The sequence below is a fragment of the Nelusetta ayraudi genome, unplaced genomic scaffold (genome assembly GCF_046127955.1).
Source record: "Nelusetta ayraudi isolate G7.1 ecotype Tasmania unplaced genomic scaffold, CSIRO-AGI_Nayr_v1 ptg000092l, whole genome shotgun sequence".
In the NCBI taxonomy this organism is placed as follows: Eukaryota; Metazoa; Chordata; class Actinopteri; order Tetraodontiformes; family Monacanthidae; genus Nelusetta; species Nelusetta ayraudi.
Window position 1 is genome coordinate 831,603 of NW_027466142.1, and position 12,259 is coordinate 843,861.

At 43.0% G+C, this 12,259-nt stretch overlaps 2 protein-coding genes across 8 annotated transcripts in view; both read right to left on the reverse strand.

The window, feature by feature from the left end:
* Positions 1–2,286: 2,286 nt before the first annotated feature.
* smarcb1a (SWI/SNF related BAF chromatin remodeling complex subunit B1a) lies at positions 2,287–6,936 on the reverse strand. The gene is made up of 9 exons (XM_076046974.1): positions 6,787–6,936; positions 5,684–5,795; positions 5,392–5,521; positions 5,133–5,270; positions 4,867–4,994; positions 3,690–3,856; positions 3,412–3,602; positions 3,113–3,244; positions 2,287–2,779 (listed from the first exon to the last, which is right to left on the reverse strand). The coding sequence occupies exons 1-9, from the start codon at positions 6,868–6,870 to the stop codon at positions 2,740–2,742; spliced, it is 1,122 nt and encodes a 373-aa protein (XP_075903089.1). The 5' UTR covers positions 6,871–6,936; the 3' UTR covers positions 2,287–2,739.
* Positions 6,937–11,341: 4,405 nt separating this feature from the next.
* LOC142902128 (ral guanine nucleotide dissociation stimulator-like) overlaps positions 11,342–12,259 on the reverse strand; it is a 37,993-nt gene continuing 37,075 nt past the window's right edge. For all 7 annotated transcript variants that reach the window (XM_076046970.1, XM_076046969.1, XM_076046967.1 and 4 more), the window contains 2 exons: positions 12,135–12,249; positions 11,342–11,882 (listed from right to left, as the gene is read on the reverse strand). In XM_076046970.1, coding sequence (XP_075903085.1) covers positions 11,707–11,882; positions 12,135–12,249 — 291 coding nt within the window. In that variant the 3' untranslated portion in view covers positions 11,342–11,706. The remainder of the gene's footprint in view (positions 11,883–12,134; positions 12,250–12,259) is intronic.

The following is a 12,259-nucleotide window of genomic DNA, read 5'->3' on the forward strand; positions in this document are numbered from 1 at the left end:
ATTGTTCATTTTGTAATATATGCAAGTATTTGCTGCTACTGCTCACGCCGACATAAATAAATAATAATTTTCAGAATAATGAAACATCTTAAAATGGCAAATGCTACCTCATTAAAAATACACAAGTACATTTATGCAACTTTTTTTCTGAAAAAAAAAAAGAAAGAAAAGCAAAAAGTTTAACATTTAAAGACAAAATGCTTCTAATTTTTAAGACCAGAATTGGCGTTGAAATGCTCATTTGGCTCCGCCGCCTTCAAAAACAGAAAAGAAACCTTGGCTGTTAGCTGTGAATGTTTAAAGTGCTTCTCGGAATTTTATATATTAACACCACAAATGACCAAAATGTGAAACAGAGATAGTAAGTGTGTAAATAAGCAGTTTCCGCTTCTGCTGTGTCGTCGGTTTGTTCCGCTCGACACCAACCAAACGTTTCTTCGTCTTCTCAGTCACTGCAGTACTTGAGGTGATGGTTAGGTGGGGCTGCGCCTCACTTGGTGTTCAAAAAAATACGTCAAGAAATACACTTCCTGAGGGCTGGACTCTCTAAACATCTGCAGTCGATACAATTCAAATTTTTTTTTTATTGTGTGTTGCACAGTAGCAGAATAACATTCTGTTTCATATGTTTATCATTAATCACGTCGCTTCTCTTACTTGAATCGTGTATTTAAGTTGTGGCCATGTCAGTGCGAGTCAATTGATGTGACCCCGGACGCAGCAGCGTGCACTGCTGCCATGTCACGCTTACTTCCTGTCAAGTTTTGTTGGTGGATCATGTTTTCCTCACTGTAAATTCAGTTTATTGTAATAAATTCTCTAATTAATCTGCATGAAGACCTTGTTATTGAATCCCCGTCACACTGCAATCACACATCCAAAGATTTTCATGAATTTTCAGGGTTGGATCTACAGCAGGCATGGGCAAACTATGGCCCGGGGGCCATATGCGGCCTGTTAAGCTTTCTAATCCGGCCCATTGAACTAGAAGAAATGATATTAATAGTAAGTTAGTCATAAAATATGTCTTATCCAATTTTAAGTGTTTTAAGAGTCATTACAATAAAGAGCTAAACACCACGGGGCTTCAAAGAATGATTTTTTGTTGTAACTTTGCTTTTGTTCAGTTTCAATTTGTGTTGAAGCAAAATGTTTCCTACATATCCAATTTTTTTTCCTTTGAGGTGGATCACCAAAACACTCCATCCATCTGCGGCTTTGTTTGCCCACCCCTGATCTACAGTAAACGTGGGTGCAGAGTTACTGATTTCAACGACTGCGTATATATACGAGATGTTCTAATATAAGCACAGTCAAGTCAAAGCACAGCTAAAGCACGGCACAGATCACTGATCCTAGACAAGATGAATCCGTTTTATCTTGTTGTTTACACCAAATTGTGGCCCCACAGCCCAGAATGCCACAGTCATGACTCATCAGAGCAGATAGCATCCTGGTGGGCAGCGGCCTCGCTTTCCTGTTTCTGCTGAAAGGACAGTCATCACAACAGAGATAGGCAGAAAAACACAACGGAACCGCACAACCAGCGATGGCCTCCTCACGGATCGTCTTCTGTATCGTTCCTCCAAGTGTATTTTCGGGCGCACTCGCACGTGACCTGGTCCTCGTGACTCCTCCCACTGCAAACACGCTGCTTCACAGCCGCTTTTATTGCGTTGCCGTTATGAACATTTCTCACAGGAAAGCACAGCTGCCACAGCCCGAGCACAAAATTTGTCTTTTTCAAGGAAAAGGTCACACATTTGTCACACGCAAAAAAAAACAAAAAAACCCGCTTCCCTTACCAGGAGGTAGTGTTCAAGTTTACAAAACCCTGTTGCTGTCAGCTTAAAAAATACATTTTCTGCTTAGCAATTTTAAGTGGTGGATGAATACCGTCCTTAACCTGATAGTGACGCTTTCAGGCTCCATAAATTGTATTCAAATGCACAGAAAATGCTGCAGTTACCCTCTTAATACTTCCCCTTAAATCGATGTGTCACCATGTTGGAGAAGTGGAAAGAATTTTCACTTCATGCTTGATGTTTTTTGATTGATATTTACATCCACAAAATTCAAAAATCATTCATCAACCACAACTTCCTTTTAACACGTTACAGATAAAGTAAACTGGAAATATTTTTGTCAACTCAATTTCACCCTAATGCCACTGCCTACGCTGTGCAGACAGAACGCACACTTTGTCACAGTGCTCAATGTCATTGATGAGTTGGGGTTCTCCCCCCCCCCCCCGCTGAAATAATTTCACAGAAAGAAACCAACGGGAGCCTTTGAGATATTTCACTTTTTTTTATTTTGTAAGAATTATTAAAATGTACAAAAAGACAACAAATACAACAAAACAATATATTATCTGAGCCTGGCTGTGTGGTTTCTTCTCCCTCTGCTGTCGGTAAAGAGAGTCAGTGGTCAAAGTGAGAGGGCGGCGTCGCCAAGCTGACAAGGGGGAGGGGGGGGCAACAAGGGGGGAGGGGGGAGGGAGGTATTCTCTAACTGGACGAGGAATTGATGGGGGTGGGGTGGGATTGGGAGGAGGGGTGGGGGGGGGGGGGGTTGGGCAAATACAAAACGTAATATTAACATGTAAAATAAACACGGTGAACAGCGGAGAAACCTGGCGAGGCAGAGACGGCTTCCAGCGCTTGGATGGAGGGACAAGATCAATCTCCTCTAACACGTGAAGCACTGTTCCTGCAGGGGGCGCTGATGCTGCTCCGTCTACCAGGCTGGTGCTGTGTTGGCCAGTCGCCTCATTCGCCTGCAGGGGAGCAAGAATAGCAGTGAGTCGCTGCTGCGGAGGGTTTCTTTAATCCTGGCCTTTTAACTTCCTCCTAATAACCCAGATTAATAATTTCATCTCTGCTTCCAATTATCTAGTCTCTGACTTTGTAGCTCCGCTGAAAGTTTGGCTTAAAATTAAAGGAATTTCAAGACAAACTGGCATTGGAAGTACAACACATCACATCACTGAGTGTCAATAAATGCTCACAAAAAATGCAGCATTCACAGCATATTTGAACTTGCTGTGGTCAAGCGTTGTCACCGGCGGTGGCAACGCTTGACCACAGCTTCTCAAACAAACAATTCTCACCTCGTGTTTCTGTCCTGATCTCTGATCTTCTTCTCCATCTCTGCGTCCGTCAAGGTCTCCAGCAGGGGGCACCATTGGTCAGCATCTCCCGTGTTCCTGATGGCTATCTCCACTGTGGGCAGGGGGTTTTCACTGCAAAACCAAGCAGCAAACACATTTCAGGGTCCCGCTGTGTTTCCCTCCACAGCGTCTTCTCATCTCCCAGCAGCTCTTGGACCAGAGTTTTAAACAACTTCTGTGAAAGCCGTCAAAAGATGATAAGCGGGCGCCGTGTTGGCAGCAGGGCGACGAGCGGCTACCTGAAGGCGTACGTCCTCTGGTGCCAGCTCAGTTGGCCGCGGATGCTGTAAGCGATGGTGGTGACAAACTCTCCGCCCAGGCCCAGCTCGGAGCAGAGTTTCAGGGCAAACTTCTCCGGAGAGTTCTCCCTCTCCGACATGTCCCACTCAAACTGGTCCACCAGGGAGATGTTCCCCACGTGGATGTTCAACTGTGGACCAACACGGCGGCGGGTGAGAAAAGTGTGGGCGCGACAACGAGGGACTGTGGAGGACAGAGTTGGGGGGCGGTCACCCACCTTGATGATGACCCTCTGGTCGGCCTGGTCCTCCAGGATGCTATCTGTGGGGTAGGACTCGATCTGCTGTCGGATGGCCGAGGCGATGGCGGGAACGAAGGCCAGCGGGCTGAGGTCCAGGTCGTCGCAGAGGATCTCGGCAAACATCTCCGGCGTCATCAGCTTCTCTGTAGGAGTTGAGAAACGCAGGATTACACACAACCAGTCAAAGGTCAGGACACAAACTTCTGACTGAATGGCTTTTCTTTTTTCTGACTATTTCACGACTATTTACATTGCAGATTGTCACTCAAGAAATTAAAACTACGAATGAACACATGCGGAATATATATTAAACAAAATAGTGTGAAATAACTCAAACAAGTTTTATATTTTAGATGATCTAGAATAGCCACCCTTCAAGTAAACTATATATAACATAACATATTTAGGTATTTAACATTTTGTTCTTTTGCCATATTAATCCACATATCTTGGTCATTTATTAGATGTCTTCAGTGTGTATCTACAGTGTAGAAAGTAGTAAAGACAAAGAAGAAACAGGTAGAACCTGGTGGTGTAACTGCATCTTATGGCTCAACTCTTAAATCCAAACAATATCATCATCTCGCTTTGAAATCCAGACAAAACCAGGTCAGTAGCACATGTAGCTTAACAGAATGCTACATCATCCGTAGTGGTGCAGGTGTGGCAGGTGTGACCAAAGCCACTGACTCACTGACTCACTCACTCACTCACTCTAAAGAGATGCAGAGGCAGCACTTTGCAGCAACACTGTTATTACTCACAGCAATCTCAAGTGTCTGGTGATGACTGTTATTATTGGACCAATGTCAACTTAATGAGCTCCACTGAGAGCTGCGCTTGGCTGCCCTCAGTGGAGCTTATCAAGTCTCATTGACCAAATGATGCAATAAGTTTTCTGTGACAGGTCCATGAGTCACGGCTCGCATTATGGATCGAGTTTAAACACATACAATACAAAGCGTGATCAAATACGTGTTTGTTTAGGACTGTAGACCATCTACCAAGCTTAAGAGGTTGTTTGCATTAAAAGCGTATTAATGGTACAGTATATAAGAAGGTGGTGGTGTAATATCACTGCACTAGGGAGCCACTCTCAGTCACTGCAGCAGCCCAGCTGGTTTCATCAGATAAAGTGATGCAAGGACGCTACCGTTCATGTTCCAGGTGAAAGCGTCCCTGAGCTTCTGACCCTCGATCTCCATGTCCAGGCGGATTGGGACCAGCACTTCCGGCTGCGTGGCGTTCTCGTGGATCACAGCTGGGTCATGGTCGTCGAAGCTGCACAAGTCAAACACCAGAACGAGCCGTGAATCAGTATTCTTACCAGCTGCGAGTTCCTTTACACGCTCGGAGATCATTTTAGTATTGACCAATGTCATCAGTTTGCAATCTCGACATGTCCTGCGTGGTGCTCACCACAGTGGGAAGGTCCTCTTCTTGTCACGGCCCAGCCGGCTGCGGTTGATGGTGGTCGAGCACGGCACAGCGTCCAGGTGATGAGAGCTGTTGGGCAGCGTGGGAACCCACTGACTGTTCCTCTTGGCCTTCTGTTCCCTGGAGAAAAAATACACACAATGACGTGAAAATGTCTTCAAACTACTGTGAACATTTCTGAGACGTCCATCAGCCAAGTGAGTCTGCGTCAGAGGAGCGGAGGGGACCGCGGTGTTGGTACCTGAGGTAGGCGGGGGGCTCGGTGCTGATGGAGACAGCTTTGTACTTTTCATCATTTCCCTCAAGAATCTCCTCAACCTCAGAGGCCTTCAGCAGGGTCACACTGGTAGCAAGCTGAGTGTAGCCATGATCTGAACGCAAGAAAAAAAAAAAAAAAAGCACAAATCCGGTCAAACTGACAAAGAAACAAGGACAAAATATGAAAGTACAAATGAGAATACAAATAAATAAATGAGGTCAATCACAATCACTTCTCCGCAGAAACTGCAGCGTTTCGACTGAACTCTACTGACCATGTGAAGATTCCACTATTTTCTTCCGCTCTTCTACTGAAGCAAGTTTTCTCCATAATGACGGGTATCTTTTATACAAGGAGCCTCTAAACATACGGAGGTAGTTTCCCACCTAAATATAAACAAAGAGGAAGAAAAAGAAAAAAAAAACACTCATTAGGATAAAAAAATAGGCCCTTTGTCTGTGATACAATTCTGCAGTTAAAGATAATACTATATACCAAGTAGATTCATTTCATTCAGAATTTTACAAGTTTATATTTCAAATATTTTCATAAAATGGAAATTACTGGGGGGGAAAAAATAATACAGATTCTCGGGGGTAAAACAACAGACAGCTGTAAACAGAATAATGATAAACAGTAGTTATGATCAACAGAATATATTTCCTTACGAACAGTTTAAATCAAGTACTGAACCCTATTTCTTATGTACTTCTGGAGAGCACCAACGCGAATACCACCGTTAAAAAAAAACAAGATGGAACAGCGTTTATGCTTTTTTTCTCTCCAAATGTTTAAATTCTTTGAAGTAGCCACCTTTCATAAAAGGCATATTTAGAGTTATTCAACGTGTTCTTCTTTGCTGCATAGTTACATATATCTTGCTCAAAGTACTGAAGACAAAGAAAACAGTGCGTTAGATAATGTGACCAAACGTTTGCTTGGTAGTGTATATTATTTTTGAGTAGTGGTTCAACAACGTTCATACGGCGATAAATAAGCCCCCAGCGCCATCGATGCTGGTAGCGCTTCATCTCAACCTAGCCGTGATGCTAACTAGTGCTAGCTAATTGTCTCACGGTTCACAGCTCAGTCGAGGGAAATCGAGGCGACTACGAGTAGAAATACAACCTTTTATGCGTCACTATCAATGCTGTTCATTTTGTACACTACAGTGATATGGCTTAGCGTCGGCGCTGCACACAATTAAACTGGTAAAATATTCCAAATCAATGAATGAGTCTTTCGCTCTTGTCCTTCTACTTTGCTAGCACACATAGCTAACCTGCTAACCGCGCCGGAACTGAACGATTTAACAATTTTATCACCAACTAAACAAACGTTTTCAGTCTGTGGCGACTACATATTTTTAATACATACCTCCGATCCGATCATGTAAAAATCCCCATCTTCCTCGAGCTGAAATTTGACCGGTTTTTGTCCAAACGTCTTGCTCAGCGCCATACTGGAGTAAAAACAAAGCTATGTGCGAATGCGCAGGCGCGACAGACCAGGACGTCTAGTCGCTCAAAGATGACGTTTTATTAATTCGCCACAGTTAGCGTTCGAGCAAGTAACAGTATGTAACCCATTTAAAATCATGAAAGAACACTAACTTTCTCAAGATAATGACTTTTTTACAATCTCGTAATAAGCCAAGCTAAATGTATTATCCTTATATTGTGATTACAGTAAAAACAAACAAACTAACTAACAAAAACAACATTCAGAATCTTCTCCCATAGTGACTTTGGGTTATTAGTAGTGATGGCCAGTCGAGGCTTTGTTGAAGCTTCGACACTTGTTTCAAAAAATGGTTAATTACTCGAGGCTTCAATGACACAGTGCTCGAGTAGGTCATCTAGTGCTCAATAAAAATGAAGTGCAATCGAAACGTGTTCATTGTTTCATAGGTTGTTTGGGATTTGATTCACCATGCATTCTTGTTCAACAACACTCCATGGTTGTATGGTTCAATGCTGACACAATAAAATAAAAATGAAAAATGAAGACAATGTTTCTTATTTGGCACGACTGATTGTAGTAGACTATAGCTCTATACTTAGCCTGACATTTTGTGCAATGAATTATATTATATCCTAAAACAAGACTAAATAGCCCATAGTTATACTAAGTGTTCAGTGGGTCAGATGTCAAATGTGTTCTATTTAAAATGTAGAATGAATGAGCTAAATGACACTACGTATTGATGGGAATCGAACTGTCGCCTCAGTCTTGCAAGTCCAAGATTGTCATAATGTACCACAAACCCAAATCACACTCGTTTTTTTTCATCTCAGCTGTTTGAGTAGCGTTAACGTCTACACACCGTGATTCCTCATGAACTCCCACCAATTTGCATGTTACGGCGCTTACGTCAACTGTTTTAATTGAATTTGAATGTTATAGAATATTTAGTACTGAATGCAACACTGTCAAACCAAACCCCTGTCGGTCAATTCTCAATTGACTTCGAAAGCTCAACTCAGCTCTGAGTTGACTAGTCACGTGACCAAACCGCGCCTCGGCACAGTGTTTCGTTACGTTTGCTTCATGAGCAACAGCGCATGTGTCGGAGCCTCGGGTGTCAGCGGACCATCACTAGTCATTAGTTTGTCATTAGTCGTTTGGGTCTGCCGATCCCATTAATTATTGCTTTATTTAGTTTATTTAAATAGGCTGCTTCAGCATTACCTGACCAGATATTAAATAATATGACAAGTTATTTGTTATATACAAGCTAAAATTCACAGTTTTCTTTACAACAGACAAACTGACAGTTGGACTGCAAGAAGGAGAAACACCTTTTTACTTTTATAAACTTAATGTTTATTTGTATATACATGAATATATTAATCTATAACCAAGAAAGGAAAGAATGTACAATGCAAAAAAAAAAAAAAAAAAAAATCTTTATATACAGATCAATAAATAAACAAAGACATACTTGGTTTTGTATTCTACATGGGTTTTGTGTTCTTGGGGAAAGTAGGAAAAGTAAAACAAAACCAAAAAAAAAAAAAAAAGACTGCAGTTAGAAAAAGTTTGGAAACTCTTTTGTTAGATTGAAAAATGGCACCCGGCACAAGTTCAGGGGAACGAAAGGAAGGAAAAGCACGTCACACACATACACAACCACACCAGCTGGTTTCCAGTTACGAGCCATTTTCTTGTAAACACAGCCTTTTTCTTCGCACAGAATCAGGGTCAAAACACAAAAGGTACGTCATTGTCAACACTTGCTACGACGACGACGACACAGACAACCGGTCCAACATTAACCTCATCAGCTTAAAAAAAAAGGAAAGAAAAAAAAGGGTCCACAGGTTTGGGAAATTCAGTACAAGGTCCACTCACGTTCACAATTCCAGTAAAGATGTTGCAGCTGCAGACAACCCGCTGTTGCTGATTTTTGTTAAATTCATCAATATTTTAGTTTTTTTTTTCAAGTATTTTTGCTTTTTATTTAAGTGGAAAGAACTTCAGTTGGAAAAAGGTGGCAAACTAATATGACATGAATGAATATAAGTGTTTTTTTTTTTCTTTACACGGAAACTATGTGATCTCAGCGAGGAGCCGGTGAGTTCAGGTTGCTACGACAGCTTCGCCTGCAGCTTCTGACATCTTTGCTTCAAGGTTGGAGGATGAGTCTTCCACAGGGGAACTGCTCCACACTGTATTCTATTTTAATGTCCCCATTTTTTAATTTTTTTTTTTAGTTTCCAGAAAGAAGTGCCGACAGTAAACAAAAGAAGGTTGTTTTTTTCCCCCCACTGTGAAATGCAGCAGACTCATCTGTTAACAAAAACCTTTTTTTTTTTTTTCTCCTCTTGGTATTTTTGGCACATGAAAGCTCAAGCAATGGGGGTAAGGGAGGGTGAGACATAATGTACTTATGTTGTTTGTTTTGGTTCACAGTGCTCAACACGATGCGCCGATCGACAGGCGGAGAGGGCAGAAAGACAAGGTCAAAGGTCACAGTGTTCAACAGCGAGGGGATTTCACACCAACAACCACAGCAGTGGCAGCAGTGGTGACGGCGGCCTCCTGCTGCTCGCCGCTTTCGCAGGAGTTAGCAGTGGTGTGTATTGGGGGAGGTTTCATTCATTTGATCGAGAACTTAAGAACATCATGCACCTGAAAACAAACACACAAAAGGCAACACACGGTCGCAGTGCAATCCAAACAAATGTGTGGCAATGACACTCCGCAATCTTAAGTGTGTGGCTCCACGTGTCACCCTGCCAAACTCTGAGGGCTTGAAAACAACAGTGGTTTTGTGTTTGTCAATCTATCAAAGCCGACCCTCCGACCTTACAGTCAGGGTCGTTTGCTTAAAAGGGCTACATTCACTCCAGATAAGCAGTGCTCCAAAGTGGCACCTCCACCTTTTATTCCTCACTGTTGCTGTCAAAGTTGGTTGGGTGGTTGGTTAAAAGTCTACATTTACAATTTTAGGGGGTTAAAGGTGCAAAAAAGGCCACCTTTGTTATTTGTGGTTAAATTCTTGTAGGTTGTGCTTAAAAAAAAAAAAAAAAAAAAAAAAAAAGTTTCACACTCTGCAATAAAATGTGTAGAAACCAGAAAAATGTCTTAACAAGAGGATGCCAAATTGGATTGAGGAAGTATGCAGGCAGAATTTGCTAAGTGCAAAGTCAGCAAAAAAAAACAAAAAAAAAAACACCAAAAGACCTTGCTTGCTTAAAAGCGAGGAGGCGCTCCCTGCTAGACACAGCCTGAATCTAGACTTAATCCCAAACTTGGGGGGATCTTTGTTGCCGTTGTTGTTGTTGTTTCGGGGTTATTTTACTAGATGCACTTGCACAGAGGCTAGTGTGGTGCACACAGGCCTGTCATGGAGAGTTGATACTGATGGATATGAAAACACAATCCATTGTTTCTTCTCCTGGACGTCTGGAGCTTCTAGACTAGACATAGTTGTCTTACACTGGTAAAATAAAAACAAAAAGGTTCACTTGAACGTTGCTACTCTGAGTGAGCATTTAGTGTTGTGAGTGTTCTGTGTGTTTTCAAACACGGATGCCTGCGGTGGGGAAGGTGATGACACAGAGCAGCTGCCGCAACTTTTTTTTGGCAGCGAGAGAAGCAGCGAAGAGATGCAGAATAGAAAAGAAAAATGTACAAATCGTCTATTAACAAAATCTCACGGTCCGTTTCAAAGGAACATACTGCACACTTGGTGGTGACTGAAATATCTCCGTTTGTTTCATCTTCGTCTGCCTTGTTCTTCTCTCGGGTTTCAGTCGCGCGCCGTCGAAGGGCAGCCGCATCCTTCACGGTGTAGTGGTTACAATTCATCAATGAGGAAGAAAGAAAAGTTGACATGTGACTCATGGCTGCAATATTCTGAGTTCCAAGTTTTCCTTTTCACACTTTCACCACATATTGTAATTTTCTTCTTTTTTGTTTTTGTATTTTTTTGTAACATGGCAGCGTTCAGTAATCAGTTCCCTCTACATTAGCACCCCCTGGTGGTGGGATGCCAAAGAACCCCCACAAGCCATTGGAGAGCAGAAACGGGGAAAAAAAGAAAATTGTTCAGTGCTGCTACTCCAGAAATATTGTCGACATCAGGAACCGGGCGGGACGGTAAAGGCGGCGGTTGAACTCATGATATAAAGGTCCCTGAAAAAACACATTCGAGCACCCAGCTGTGAAACACACTGGCCTTCACCCGCTGGGGCTTCGCGTCGTCCGTCCGGCTCCTCGCCAGCAGAGGGAGCCCGCGAGAAGTGAATACAGGGAACGAAGGCTGCCGACGATGTTGGAGTTTTCTTTTTGTTTTGTTTTTTCTTCGTTTTTTTTTGTTGTTTTTTTTGTTTTGTTTTTTAGGAAAGTTGCGTCATTGAAGGTGCAAAAGTGAAACAAAATCCTTTACAGATGATGTAAACAGTTGTAAACAAAATTTCTTTAAAAAGAAAAAAAAAAAAGTGATGGCGCAGGAAGTTGAATCGTTCAGCTTTTCCCCATCAGACAGAGTGGAGGCAGCGCTTCTGGTCGTCCGCACGCTCCGGCCGTCCATCTGGGCTCGGCCTCCTCACGTCCCCTTGACACGGCGGCTCTTACTAAGTGCAAGAAATTCTCCTCTGCTTTTTCTTTTTCCGCTGATCCACAGAAAGGCCGCTTCATCTCAGCTCATTCGGCTTCTCAGTCCGAAAGCCCAAAAACCCCCAAACACGTGAAGGTTTCCCTCCAGCGGAAATGTTTTCCTCCGAGGAACACAGAGTGGAGGTGGTGGTGGGGGTGGGGGTGAGTCAGGGGGAGCCGTGTCCAGTCTCCTCAGAAGATCCCTTTGGCGATTTTCAATCCCTTCTGTTTCATGCGAGGCAGTGTGGAGCTGGCCACGGTCTTGGCCCGCATCGGCCGGGCCAGGCCGCGCTTCTTCAGCACAAAGTCATAGTTGGCAGTGGAGTTCATGGCGTAGAAAACATTGGCGTTGTCCGGGATACGGAGCTCTGTGGGAGATGAAAAAAAAAAGGAACAGAAGAAGAAAAATGTCAGAAAAGACATCTGCTGTGCACTTGGTGTTCTTTTTTCCCCTCTAAAATTAGATGTTCCAGGACGGGGTGATGCCTTTTGCCAGAAAAACAAAAAACAAAATCAAAGCCTGAAACTGTGCAAATTTAAAGCCATATTTTCAGTCAATTACCCAGAAATCTTGCTGTATTTTTTCACATCAAAACGTGCAGCCGAGTCTCATCCTTTACCTTTGTCCTCTGAGATCTTCTGCATCAGCTCGTACTCCTCGGTCTTCTCCCGCTCCAAGTTGTGTTTGATCATGGCCTTCCTGATGACAGCCGGCGTCTTGTCCTGACTCGTCACCTGCATCATC

What these genes read in the sequence shown, in the direction of transcription:
- smarcb1a (XM_076046974.1), bottom strand. Translation starts at nt 6,870, where the DNA reads ATGGCGCTGAGCAAGACGTTTGGACAAAAACCGGTCAAATTTCAGCTC. An exon ending in CAGAGGACGTACGCCTTCAG is followed by an intron (nt 3,245 to 3,411) that starts GTAGCCGCTCGT and finishes TTGGTTTTGCAG; the next exon opens with TGAAAACCCCCTGCCCACAG. An exon ending in GATCAGGACAGAAACACGAG is followed by an intron (nt 2,780 to 3,112) that starts GTGAGAATTGTT and finishes GCTCCCCTGCAG; the next exon opens with GCGAATGAGGCGACTGGCCA.